At 62.0% G+C, this 8986-nt stretch overlaps 2 protein-coding genes across 3 annotated transcripts in view; both read left to right on the plus strand.

The window, feature by feature from the left end:
• Window positions 1–2792, plus strand: part of ZNF414 (zinc finger protein 414) — a 3053-nt gene extending 261 nt beyond the window's left edge. The window contains 6 exon segments of the mRNA XM_077745708.1: window positions 650–962; window positions 1310–1417; window positions 1529–1634; window positions 2180–2305; window positions 2307–2512; window positions 2593–2792. Coding sequence (XP_077601834.1) covers window positions 650–962; window positions 1310–1417; window positions 1529–1634; window positions 2180–2305; window positions 2307–2512; window positions 2593–2657 — 924 coding nt within the window. The 3' untranslated portion in view covers window positions 2658–2792.
• Window positions 2793–7405: 4613 nt separating this feature from the next.
• The window catches only part of PRAM1 (PML-RARA regulated adaptor molecule 1), a 7075-nt gene continuing 5494 nt past the window's right edge, over window positions 7406–8986 (plus strand). Inside the window, exon 1 of one of the 2 annotated variants that reach the window (XR_013330661.1) lies at window positions 7406–7553. Coding sequence is in view for 1 of the 2 variants with exons in the window: in XM_077745696.1 (XP_077601822.1) it covers window positions 7551–7553 (3 nt within the window). In the remaining variant the exon portion in view is untranslated. The remainder of the gene's footprint in view (window positions 7554–8986) is intronic. The other variant, XM_077745696.1, reaches the window with a different exon arrangement.

Raw genomic sequence — 8986 nt, forward strand, 5'->3', positions numbered from 1 at the left:
CTCCCCTCCCCGCCCCCACATCCGGGCACTCTCCAGCCGTTGGCTGTCACTTGGGGAAACACCCCACCCCTGCTTCCTGGCCCGGCTTCGACTGGGCCACGCCTACAGCGATCGGGCTCCGCCCCTGGTCCTTAAACATCCGGGTCTCTAGCACGTCCAGGTTCGACTGCGCAGCTCGATCCGGGCCGGTATATATTTCCGTCCTCACACAATCCACTTGGCCACTGCTGGCCCTTCCAGCAAGTTCCTAGTGGCGCCCTATTCAGAGCCCCGTCTGTATAATCTTCGTCCCGCCCACTCCCTGTAGGCCAAGCCTCTGCCGTGTAAGGGACGTCCCACCGTCTCTAGTTGGGGACGAGGGGCTTCTTTCACACGCGTAATTGCTGACAGATACCCCAGTCTGCAATTGGAACACCCCCCAGCCCCCTCTCAGAGTGTGGGAGCTGAGGAGGCTCAGTCCACCCTTACCCTCCTGCCCTCCCTTGACGTTGACTCCCTGGGATGGGGTTCTGACCGTCCAGGTGATGTCTCCAGGGCGTTCGCTACTTCACGAATGTCCACCGGTCTTGGCGGGGCGGGAGGGGTGCCCCTGGCTGGCCCAGGCCGACCTGGGCCTAGAGGGGTGCTCCCTGCTTTTTCCTTGCACTAGGAGGAGGAACCCTCGGGGCCCAGTCCGGACATGCCGGCCACTGCAGAGCCCGGCTTCACGGAGACTGACAAAGAGGTGCTGTCCCCAGTCGTGGCTTCTGCAGCCACCCCCTCTTCCATGGGGGAGGAGCCAGGCCCTGACCCGGCAGCCACACCCCCAGTGTGGGACCGCGGAGGGCCTGGAGGGACCCAGCAGGGTGCTCCTTCAGCCCCAGACAGTGGCCAGCCTGGCCCTGGATCCAGCCTTGACCCGACCAGCGCAGTCTCTGGGACCAGCGAGGACCTGAGGCCTCCCAGACGACGCCAACAACCAGGTGATCTGGGATGGAGCCTTCTGGGCGGGGGTGCGGTGGGGTGGGTGGGGGTGTGTTAGGGTCACAGGCCTTGGAATAATGAAGAGGAGTACAGAGTATCTCCAAACTTGGGATCCATCTAGCAGGAGTCCCCATTTACTGAGCACCAAGTGCATGCCAGGCTGTGACTACAGTCATGAGCCTCGCCAGCTCAGCCCCTGCCCTCGGGGAGCTCAGGCTGGTGAGAAAAGCAGATGGTAAGGGCCTTGATGGAAAACCAGTAGGGTAATTCCAGCCTCTCTGGGGCAGAACTCTGGACAGTGTGGATGGGGGAAGGGTAGGTGACACTCCATCTGTGCATCCCTCAGGGAAGCAGATACCCTGCTCCAGCCCCGGGTGCTGCCTCAGTTTCCCCAGTGTTCGAGACCTGGCACAGCATCTGCGTACCCACTGCCCACCCACACAGTCCCTGGAAGGTAGGGCCAGAGTAGGTGGTGGGGAGGCAGTTGGGGTGGGAGGCAGGCAGAGCCTCCAGGCCAGCTTCGGCCACCGCTCTCCACTCCTGTCCTTCATCCCTGCCCCGCCAGGCAAGCTCTTCCGCTGCTCGGCCCTGAGCTGCACCGAGACCTTCCCCAGTATGCAGGAGTTGGTGGCACATGGCAAGCTGCACTACAAGCCCAATCGCTACTTCAAGTGAGACCCTGCCCATCCCCACTTCCGCCTATGCTCAGTGACCGGGCCCTAGGCAGCTTCTCCCACCCCGGGTTGGATGGCCACCACCTGGGGTCCAGGCCTTTCTCCCTCTCTGGTCAAGGGGGGTTAGGTCCGGCAGTGTGGGCGTGGCCTCGCGCCAGCGCTGCCCTTACCTGCCCGGAAAGGGACTGGTTGCTGGAGCGAGTCCCAGAGACCCGGAGGGCGGAGCTCGGGAGGGGCGGAGCATACGTGGTGTGTCTCCGCCCAGCCCCTCCTTGCCTCCCTAGAGGAAAATCGGCCACCGAAGTAAAAATTCAGACCTCCTTCCTCGTTTTCCCAGGGCAAGGACTCGGAGGGGTCTGGAAGGGTCGCGGCCACATTGGGGGGCGCTTAGAGCAAGCTTCTCCCCCGCGAGTGGGGGATCTGCGATTTGGGCTTTAGGCTCCCTTACTTCCCACCCTCGCGCGGCGTCCACCCAGGTAGTATCGGAAAGGCCCTCCCCTTTGTCCCCCAGAGACCCAGCCCAGCCCTGTGCCTGCCCCCAGGTGTGAGAACTGCCTCCTGCGCTTCCGCACGCACCGCTCGCTCTTCAAGCATCTGCATGTTTGCGCCGAGCATGCGCAGAGCCCGGCCCCGCCGCCACCCCCCGCCCTCGACAAGGAGCCACCGGCGCCCGGNNNCCGACGCTGCGTCCGCGCCGGGCCTGCCCTTCCCGCTGCTCGAGCCCTTCACGGCCCCCGCCCCTGCCCCCGCCGGGCCCTTCCTGCACTACTTGAACCCCGCGCCCTTTGGCGTGAGCCCTCCACGCCTGCGCCCCTTCCTGGCCGCGGCGCCGGGGCCGCCCGCCTCCAGCGCCGCAGTCTGGAAAAAGAGTCAAGGTGAGTGTGGGAACAGGGCCGCCTGAAGGGTGAACTGGGCTCACGCAGACTTTTGACCTTGACCCGCCCGTTTACCTCAGGTGCCGGCGGCAGCCCTCGAAGACCCCAGGGCGGCTCCGACGCGCCCTCAGGTGCGTGCAGGTGACCACCAGGGACGGGTGGAGGGGACTTTTGTCCTGCGCCCTGCCAGGCCCAGGGGATGTTGGGAGGCAGCGTTGCCCATCCCTTCCCAGGTGGCCAGAACCGCTACTTACGAAATACAAGTTTGCCTTAAACGTTATTGGCCCCCCGAGCCTTCATCTGCGCCGGCGTTTCCGTGTAAAACCCGCGCCCGGTTCACGAGCCCTTCCCCCTGCGGTGGCTCCAGGGGTAGGAGTGGGGGGTTCGGACACGTCAGGGTCTAGGGCCCCAGTTTCGGAGGGATGGGACGCGATCCGGGGAAGTGGATCGGCCAGACCAGACCCGCCCGGNCGCTTGCACCCAAGGTGTCTCCGCTTCTGTCAGAGGGGGAATGTCCGGTTTTCTCGCCGTTCTGAACCCGGCCGCGGGGGGTGGGGGGTGGCGCTGAACTGTGGGGTGTGGTGTGGGTAGTTTTGTAATTTTAATGAGGCCTAAGTGCAGAGGGTCGGGGGACAATAAAAGAAACGCGATGAGCTAGCCTGTGCTGTGTCTGGGTCCCTTGCCTCTCCCAGTGCACAGTCTGGCAGCGCTGGGGTGCTCACACCTTGGGAGGGGACAAGCTTCCCCTCAGCCTCAACACTGGGACCCGGGTCAGTGCGACCCTATCTAGCGGCAGTTGGGACTGCTATTGCCCTGTCTTGTCCCACCATTTCCCGAAACCGAAGGGGAAGGAAATCCCACTGTTATTTGAAAAGTCCCAGGAATCAGTCTGGGAGGCTGGGCCTGGCCTGGCTGGAACCCGCCGCCCTCCTCCAATCCTGAGGCTGGTGTGGACGCACAGGTGACAGGGCCCCGGGGCTGGCACTCAGGCAGGCTAGGGGCTCAGGTTTTGTCTTGGTTGCTGTCCTCGGGACCGTCTCCTATGGCTACTGGCTTCCACTGCTCCCCCTACTCCTGCTCCAAAAAGAAAGGTGGGTCACAGCCAGCCCCTGCGTCCGGACTCCCCCCCTCCTCACCACACCCCTTTCTGCGTCTTCCAACCACAAGGATTTCCGCTTCCTTCCTGGGAAGTCAGTCCTGGGTCCGGGTTCAAACTCTGGAGCCACGCTGCTGTTGCTGCTGTCCCAACGCTGTGGTCACCAGAACCCAGCGGGCCGAGCCTCCTGAATGTGAAAGTCCTCTGCGTTGTGGGTGGCCACCCTCAGAGGCTAGTTTTACCTCCTGTGTCCTGCTCCCTTCCAGCCCCATGGTCCCTGGGCCCAGGCGTCAGCCCTCACCCCTTCCTCAGGTACCTGAAGCAACCACCTTTCTGCCCTCGCCCCCAGCACTCCGATCCCCCACCGTGATGCCTGCCGAGTACCCGTCGGTGGCTCCCCACGGCTCTCTGGATGGAGCCCGTGTTCTCCTCGTAGCCCACAAGGCCCCATTTTGAACCTCCCCACGACCTCCCTCAGTACCCTCCTCTTCCTCCTCATCCTCTCCTTCCCAGGGAAATGTAGACCTTCTGGAGCAAGACCGCCCCAGCCTCCTTGCATCCCCCCAAGCTCCAGAGAGCCCCTTCAACCTCTCAGCCCGCCCGCCTGCCTTCACGGCCACCTGAGATCTCACAGTGGCCTCCGGCCTGGGATGTCCTTGACGGGGCTGCAGCCGAGACTCCGCCAGCCCAGGCCAGGTCTGCTCCACTGGCACCTCCGGCCTGGGCTGAGCTCGCATCGCTGAGCACCAGCCATAGGGCCATGTGGGCATCGGGGAACCCTGGGGTTCCAGGGCCCTCAGCTTTCCTCCTCTCTGCCATAAGCCTTGGAACCAGGACTTTGTGACCCTGCAGAAGACTCCGCCTCCCCACATCTCAGTTTGCTAGTCCTTAGGATGGGTGCCATGATGCTTACTCTGTGGAGTCCTTGGGAAGGTTCACAGAGGGACCAGGTGAGAGGGGAGCACTCGGGAAATGTTTTTGAGTGATTCACATCCCTCTGGCCACCAAACTCATCCTGCCTGGGACACCCCCCACCTCACCCCCAAGTAAGGACGTGAGGTGGGGTCAAGGGGCACATTTTACAGCTAGAGAAGGTGAGGGAGGGTGGGTGGTGGGGGTGAGATGACAGCCCAAATTCACTCACTTGATTCTGTGCCACTCTAAAAGCTAAGGATCGTTCTGAGCCTCACAGGGCGTGCTCTCCTTTTCCTACACCTCCAGGGACAGGGCTCGGTGTTCCCTTCCATCAAGCCCCCTCATTCAGCCACCCCCAAATCCAGGCAGGGCCCTCTCCCAGTCTCTCAGGACCTTTCCAGAGTCCCAGAGCCAACATTTTGGTCCAGGCACCTACCCCCCCACAACCCCATCACCCATTTAAATCCAACAGCCCCTCCCATGGGGACAGCACTCCCTGCCCCCCCCACCCCCCAGCAAGCTGAAATTCTGCCCTGAGGCCTAGGGGGCTGAGTCATGACCTGGCCTGGGCACCCTGCCCACTCCAAAAGCAACTTTTCCTACTCTCTTCCCCTCCCAACTCCTGTCCAACCTTTGTCAGCTGGGAAATCTGCTCCCATGCCTTCCCTGGGATCCTCCAGCTGCTCCCCTCCCCCCCCCCCCACCCCCAAGCTGAGTCCACAGATGGTCAACTCCCAAATCCCCACCTGCTGGGTCCTCCTAGGGCCCCGGCTCTGCCCAGCAGAGGGCGCCCAGGAGCGTCAGTCTGAAGGGAGACGCAAAGTGCGAGCAGCGCACTGCTGTCTTGGCATCCACTTGTCCTGGCTGCCCCCACTGGGGGCAGGGGAGGGCGGGACACGTTGGTAAGAGGCTGCGGTTCCCTGGAAACCAGCTGGGTCCCTGCAGGTGGCTGCCGTCAGCCATGGGGGCGGCCAATTACCCGCCCACCTCCTGGCAGTTGTTGGGCACCAGCCCCATTGCCACCCCGGGAGAGGGGAAGTGAAGACTCCTGGGCGTCCATCCTGGAGCCGTGCCTCTGACGCGGACCCGAGCACCTCCATCCCGGGCTCCTGGCTCCTCCGAGCGCCCCATGGCCCCAGGACAGGGCACCCATGTGCTCAGTCCTCCTTGACTGCTTGCACTGGGACCACGTGCAGCTTAGCCTGGCCTCTGCCACCGCGTCCATCCTTTACCCCACCCCCACCCCCGACCACAGCAGCCAGGTGCATGGCTGGAGCGTCAGCTACAGCTTCCTCCCCTCCCCCCCTCGTGTGCTCAGAACCGGTACCCCTCCCTAGCCCAGGGTTCCAGACACTCAACCCAACAGACACCTCTCCATCCCTGAGACTCCCCAAGGTGGACCTGGGTTCACGTGTTCACTTTGAGGTTCAGATCCTGCAGCTCCATTTGTGGAGCCTCCTGTTGGAGTTCATGGCCTGGCTGTGCGAACCAGCCCACAGCCATGGGGAGGGCTCCAAAAACAAAGGATAGTTGGGGGAAATGCCCATTAAAGGGGGCTGTGGGAAAACAGGACTCTCGGGGTGGAGCCCTCCAAACTGCAAAATCCAGAGCGTCCACACGGAGTGGCTGGCCCCGGAGCCTCGGGAGTCCCCAGATTATCACCAGCGTTCAGTCCTTTGACTTACCTGGATTGGACGCCTACAGTTTGTTCCTGGCCAAGAATCAATTGCTTTTTCTTCCATTCATTCATTCCCTCCCTCACCAAACACTGGGAGGGTCGGTCACCCGGAGCCCCAGGGAGGACCCACATCTCATCACCCCTGGTCTCCCAGGACTCCTGAGGGGACCCACATCTGGGAACGTGGCCTATGGTACACGTCTGCCCGTGCGCGGATGGGGATGGGCAGGCACAGAGGCTCCAGAATCCTCAAGCTGTGCTGTACCTCTTAAAAGTAAACACGAACACGGTCATTTCCGACTATGCGGCCCCGAACGGCTCCAGGTGGGAGCGCAGTGCCCTCAGGACAAACCTTCTGCGTCCTGGACATCACCTGGGACATCTAGGAACCTGAGGCTCCATCACAGACCCAGGGCAGAACCTGCACCTTAATGGGCTCTCAGGGTGACCGGTGGGCACGTTAGAATCCCTCTGGGCTCAGGCTGATCAGTCAATCTCCGGGAGCTCCCTTCCATTTTCTGTAAACCACTAAAGCCATTGCCGTGGATTCAAACCTGGGAATCAGGGTTCTGCGCTCTCCCAGGAGGGATGGCCTCCCCTGGTCTGTGTGCCTGACCCTAAGGAGCGCTGGCTTTGCCCACTCCCTTCACCCCCTCTGCCCTGGTCTCCCCGCGGTCTCCCACTTTCTTCCCACCCTCTTCCGGGCACCTAAGCTGTCCTCAGACGCCCTCCCTCCCCAGCAGGCAAGGTCTTAGATACTACCCACCCCCCCACACACCAAATCTGCCATCCGTGCCAGGCCCTCTGTCACCACGGCCGTCCACGGCCCATGTGACATCTGGCCCAACAATTAGGGAAGTCCTGCTCAGAGCTGAGAATCCGTGGGGAAGTGTGGAAATGAGGCAGGCAGATGAGGCAACGAGCCAGCAGAAGGACCTCACACTTCAAGCTCCCCCAACTCCTGAGGCTCCTGGCCCAGAGCTGACCACACCCCTTGCCCACAGAGAACTCGCCCTCCTGAGGTGTCCTCCCTGTAGACCAGAAGCCAGCCAGCCCCCCAGAACCACAGAGTCAAGAAACTAGTAGTGACCATGTTGGGCAAGTGCTGACGGCCGATGCCCGAAGCATGGAGACATGGGAGCAGGCAGGACGGGAACTCAAGGGCCAGACAGGATCTGGGGACAGGCAGGGGCTGTCTCCGCCTCCTTTCCTTCCTCCTCTGCCCTCCTCACCCCGCCATCAGCCCCCACCCCCGTGGGGCCCGTGGAGCAGAAGCCACAGTCACTTCCTGAAGGCAGCGGCCCAGCTCAGGTCCCACTCGCCCTGTGGCCCATCACCCGCCTGTAGCCATGGTGAGTGAACCCCCAACCTTAGGAGAGACCCCCCTTAACCGACCACAGGCAAGGGGTGCTGCGGTTGGAGACCGGAGGGCATATTCCAAGAGGTGAGTGGTAGAGGGGCTAGGAAAGCTGCCCAGGTAAACGGCAATGACCATCGCAAAGGCCCAGAGGCGGGAAGCAGCCAGGATTCACCGCTGGGACAGCCAAGGGGCCCAGGCTGCGGTTTCAACTTTAACGGGAGGCACAGGTCAGACGGCCCGGAATACTCTCCTCCCAGGTCAGCGTGAATAGCAGCCTGGTAACAGGAGGCCAGGGTGAACACAGGTGCTTCCTGTGCGTGACACGGTGGCTCATGTACCCGCTGCCCACCCCGCACCCCAGCAGCCCCCCAAAGTATGACCTGCTGACACTGATTTCTCTGGCCTGCAGCCCACCCTGGAGTCTGTGACCCCACCCACCCGGAGGGGGACTTTCATAGAGCTATTTCAGGCCCCAGGCGGGCATCACGGCCTTTCCTCATTCTCAGGATGGGGAAAGTGAGGCACAGACAAGAGCAAAGTCCACACGGTTCTGCCCTTGCCCCAAACTCCCCGATCTCCTAGGCCCCAGGTGAAGCCAGGCCTGGGGGCCTGCCGCAGGGCCACCTCGGGTCAGAGCCGGCCTGGCCTCCTTGTGCACCCGCCTAGGTCTGTGACAGCACAGGGTGGGTCAGGACGGTGCCTGGGACAGACCAGGTGTGCCACGGAAGGTGCCTGAGCCGCTGCTTGCGCCGGCCTGCCGGCTCTCGTGGGCACTGTCAACTGTGAGTGCCCTGACTGTCAGCAAAGGGCGTCCGGGACTGTGACCCGCAGCGCCCATCTGCCTCCAGGTCTCTGTGTCTCTCTGCCTCTTTCTTCATGAGTCTGTGACAGTCGGACTGGACATGGCTGCGTATACGCCTTTGTGTGTATTTTTTTCTACTGAGCTCCTACAGCATGCCAGGCGCTGGGGACAGCAATGAATGAGCCTAGTCCCTGACCTGCTGCAGGGTCTGGGGAGGGTAGAGAGAACAAACAGAACAGTCAAGGCACTTTGTGAAACAATGTAAAATAAACTGTATGTACTTAGCGGCAGGAACTAAAAGTAACAGGCAGGGTGGGGGAGTGGAGAGCACCGACTGGGAAGGGGGAATAGATTTTTTTTAAACAAGGGTGGTCTAGGAGGAAGGCCTCTCTAATAAGGAAATATCAGAGATGTGGTGCCTGGGTGGCTCAGTCGGGCGAGCATCCAACTTCTGTGTGTGAGTTCGAGCCCCGCATCGGGCTCTCTGCTGTCAGCACAGCGCCTGCTTCAGATCCTCTGTCCCCTCTCCCTCTGCCCTTTCTCTCCCTCAAAAATAAACATTTCTAAGAAAAGAAAAGAAAACGTCACGAGCAGAGACCTGGTGGTGGAAGAGGCAGGAAGCA

Source organism: Crocuta crocuta, unplaced genomic scaffold, assembly GCF_008692635.1.
Source record: "Crocuta crocuta isolate KB4526 unplaced genomic scaffold, BGI_CrCroc_1.0 scaffold650, whole genome shotgun sequence".
Classification (NCBI taxonomy): domain Eukaryota; kingdom Metazoa; phylum Chordata; class Mammalia; order Carnivora; family Hyaenidae; genus Crocuta; species Crocuta crocuta.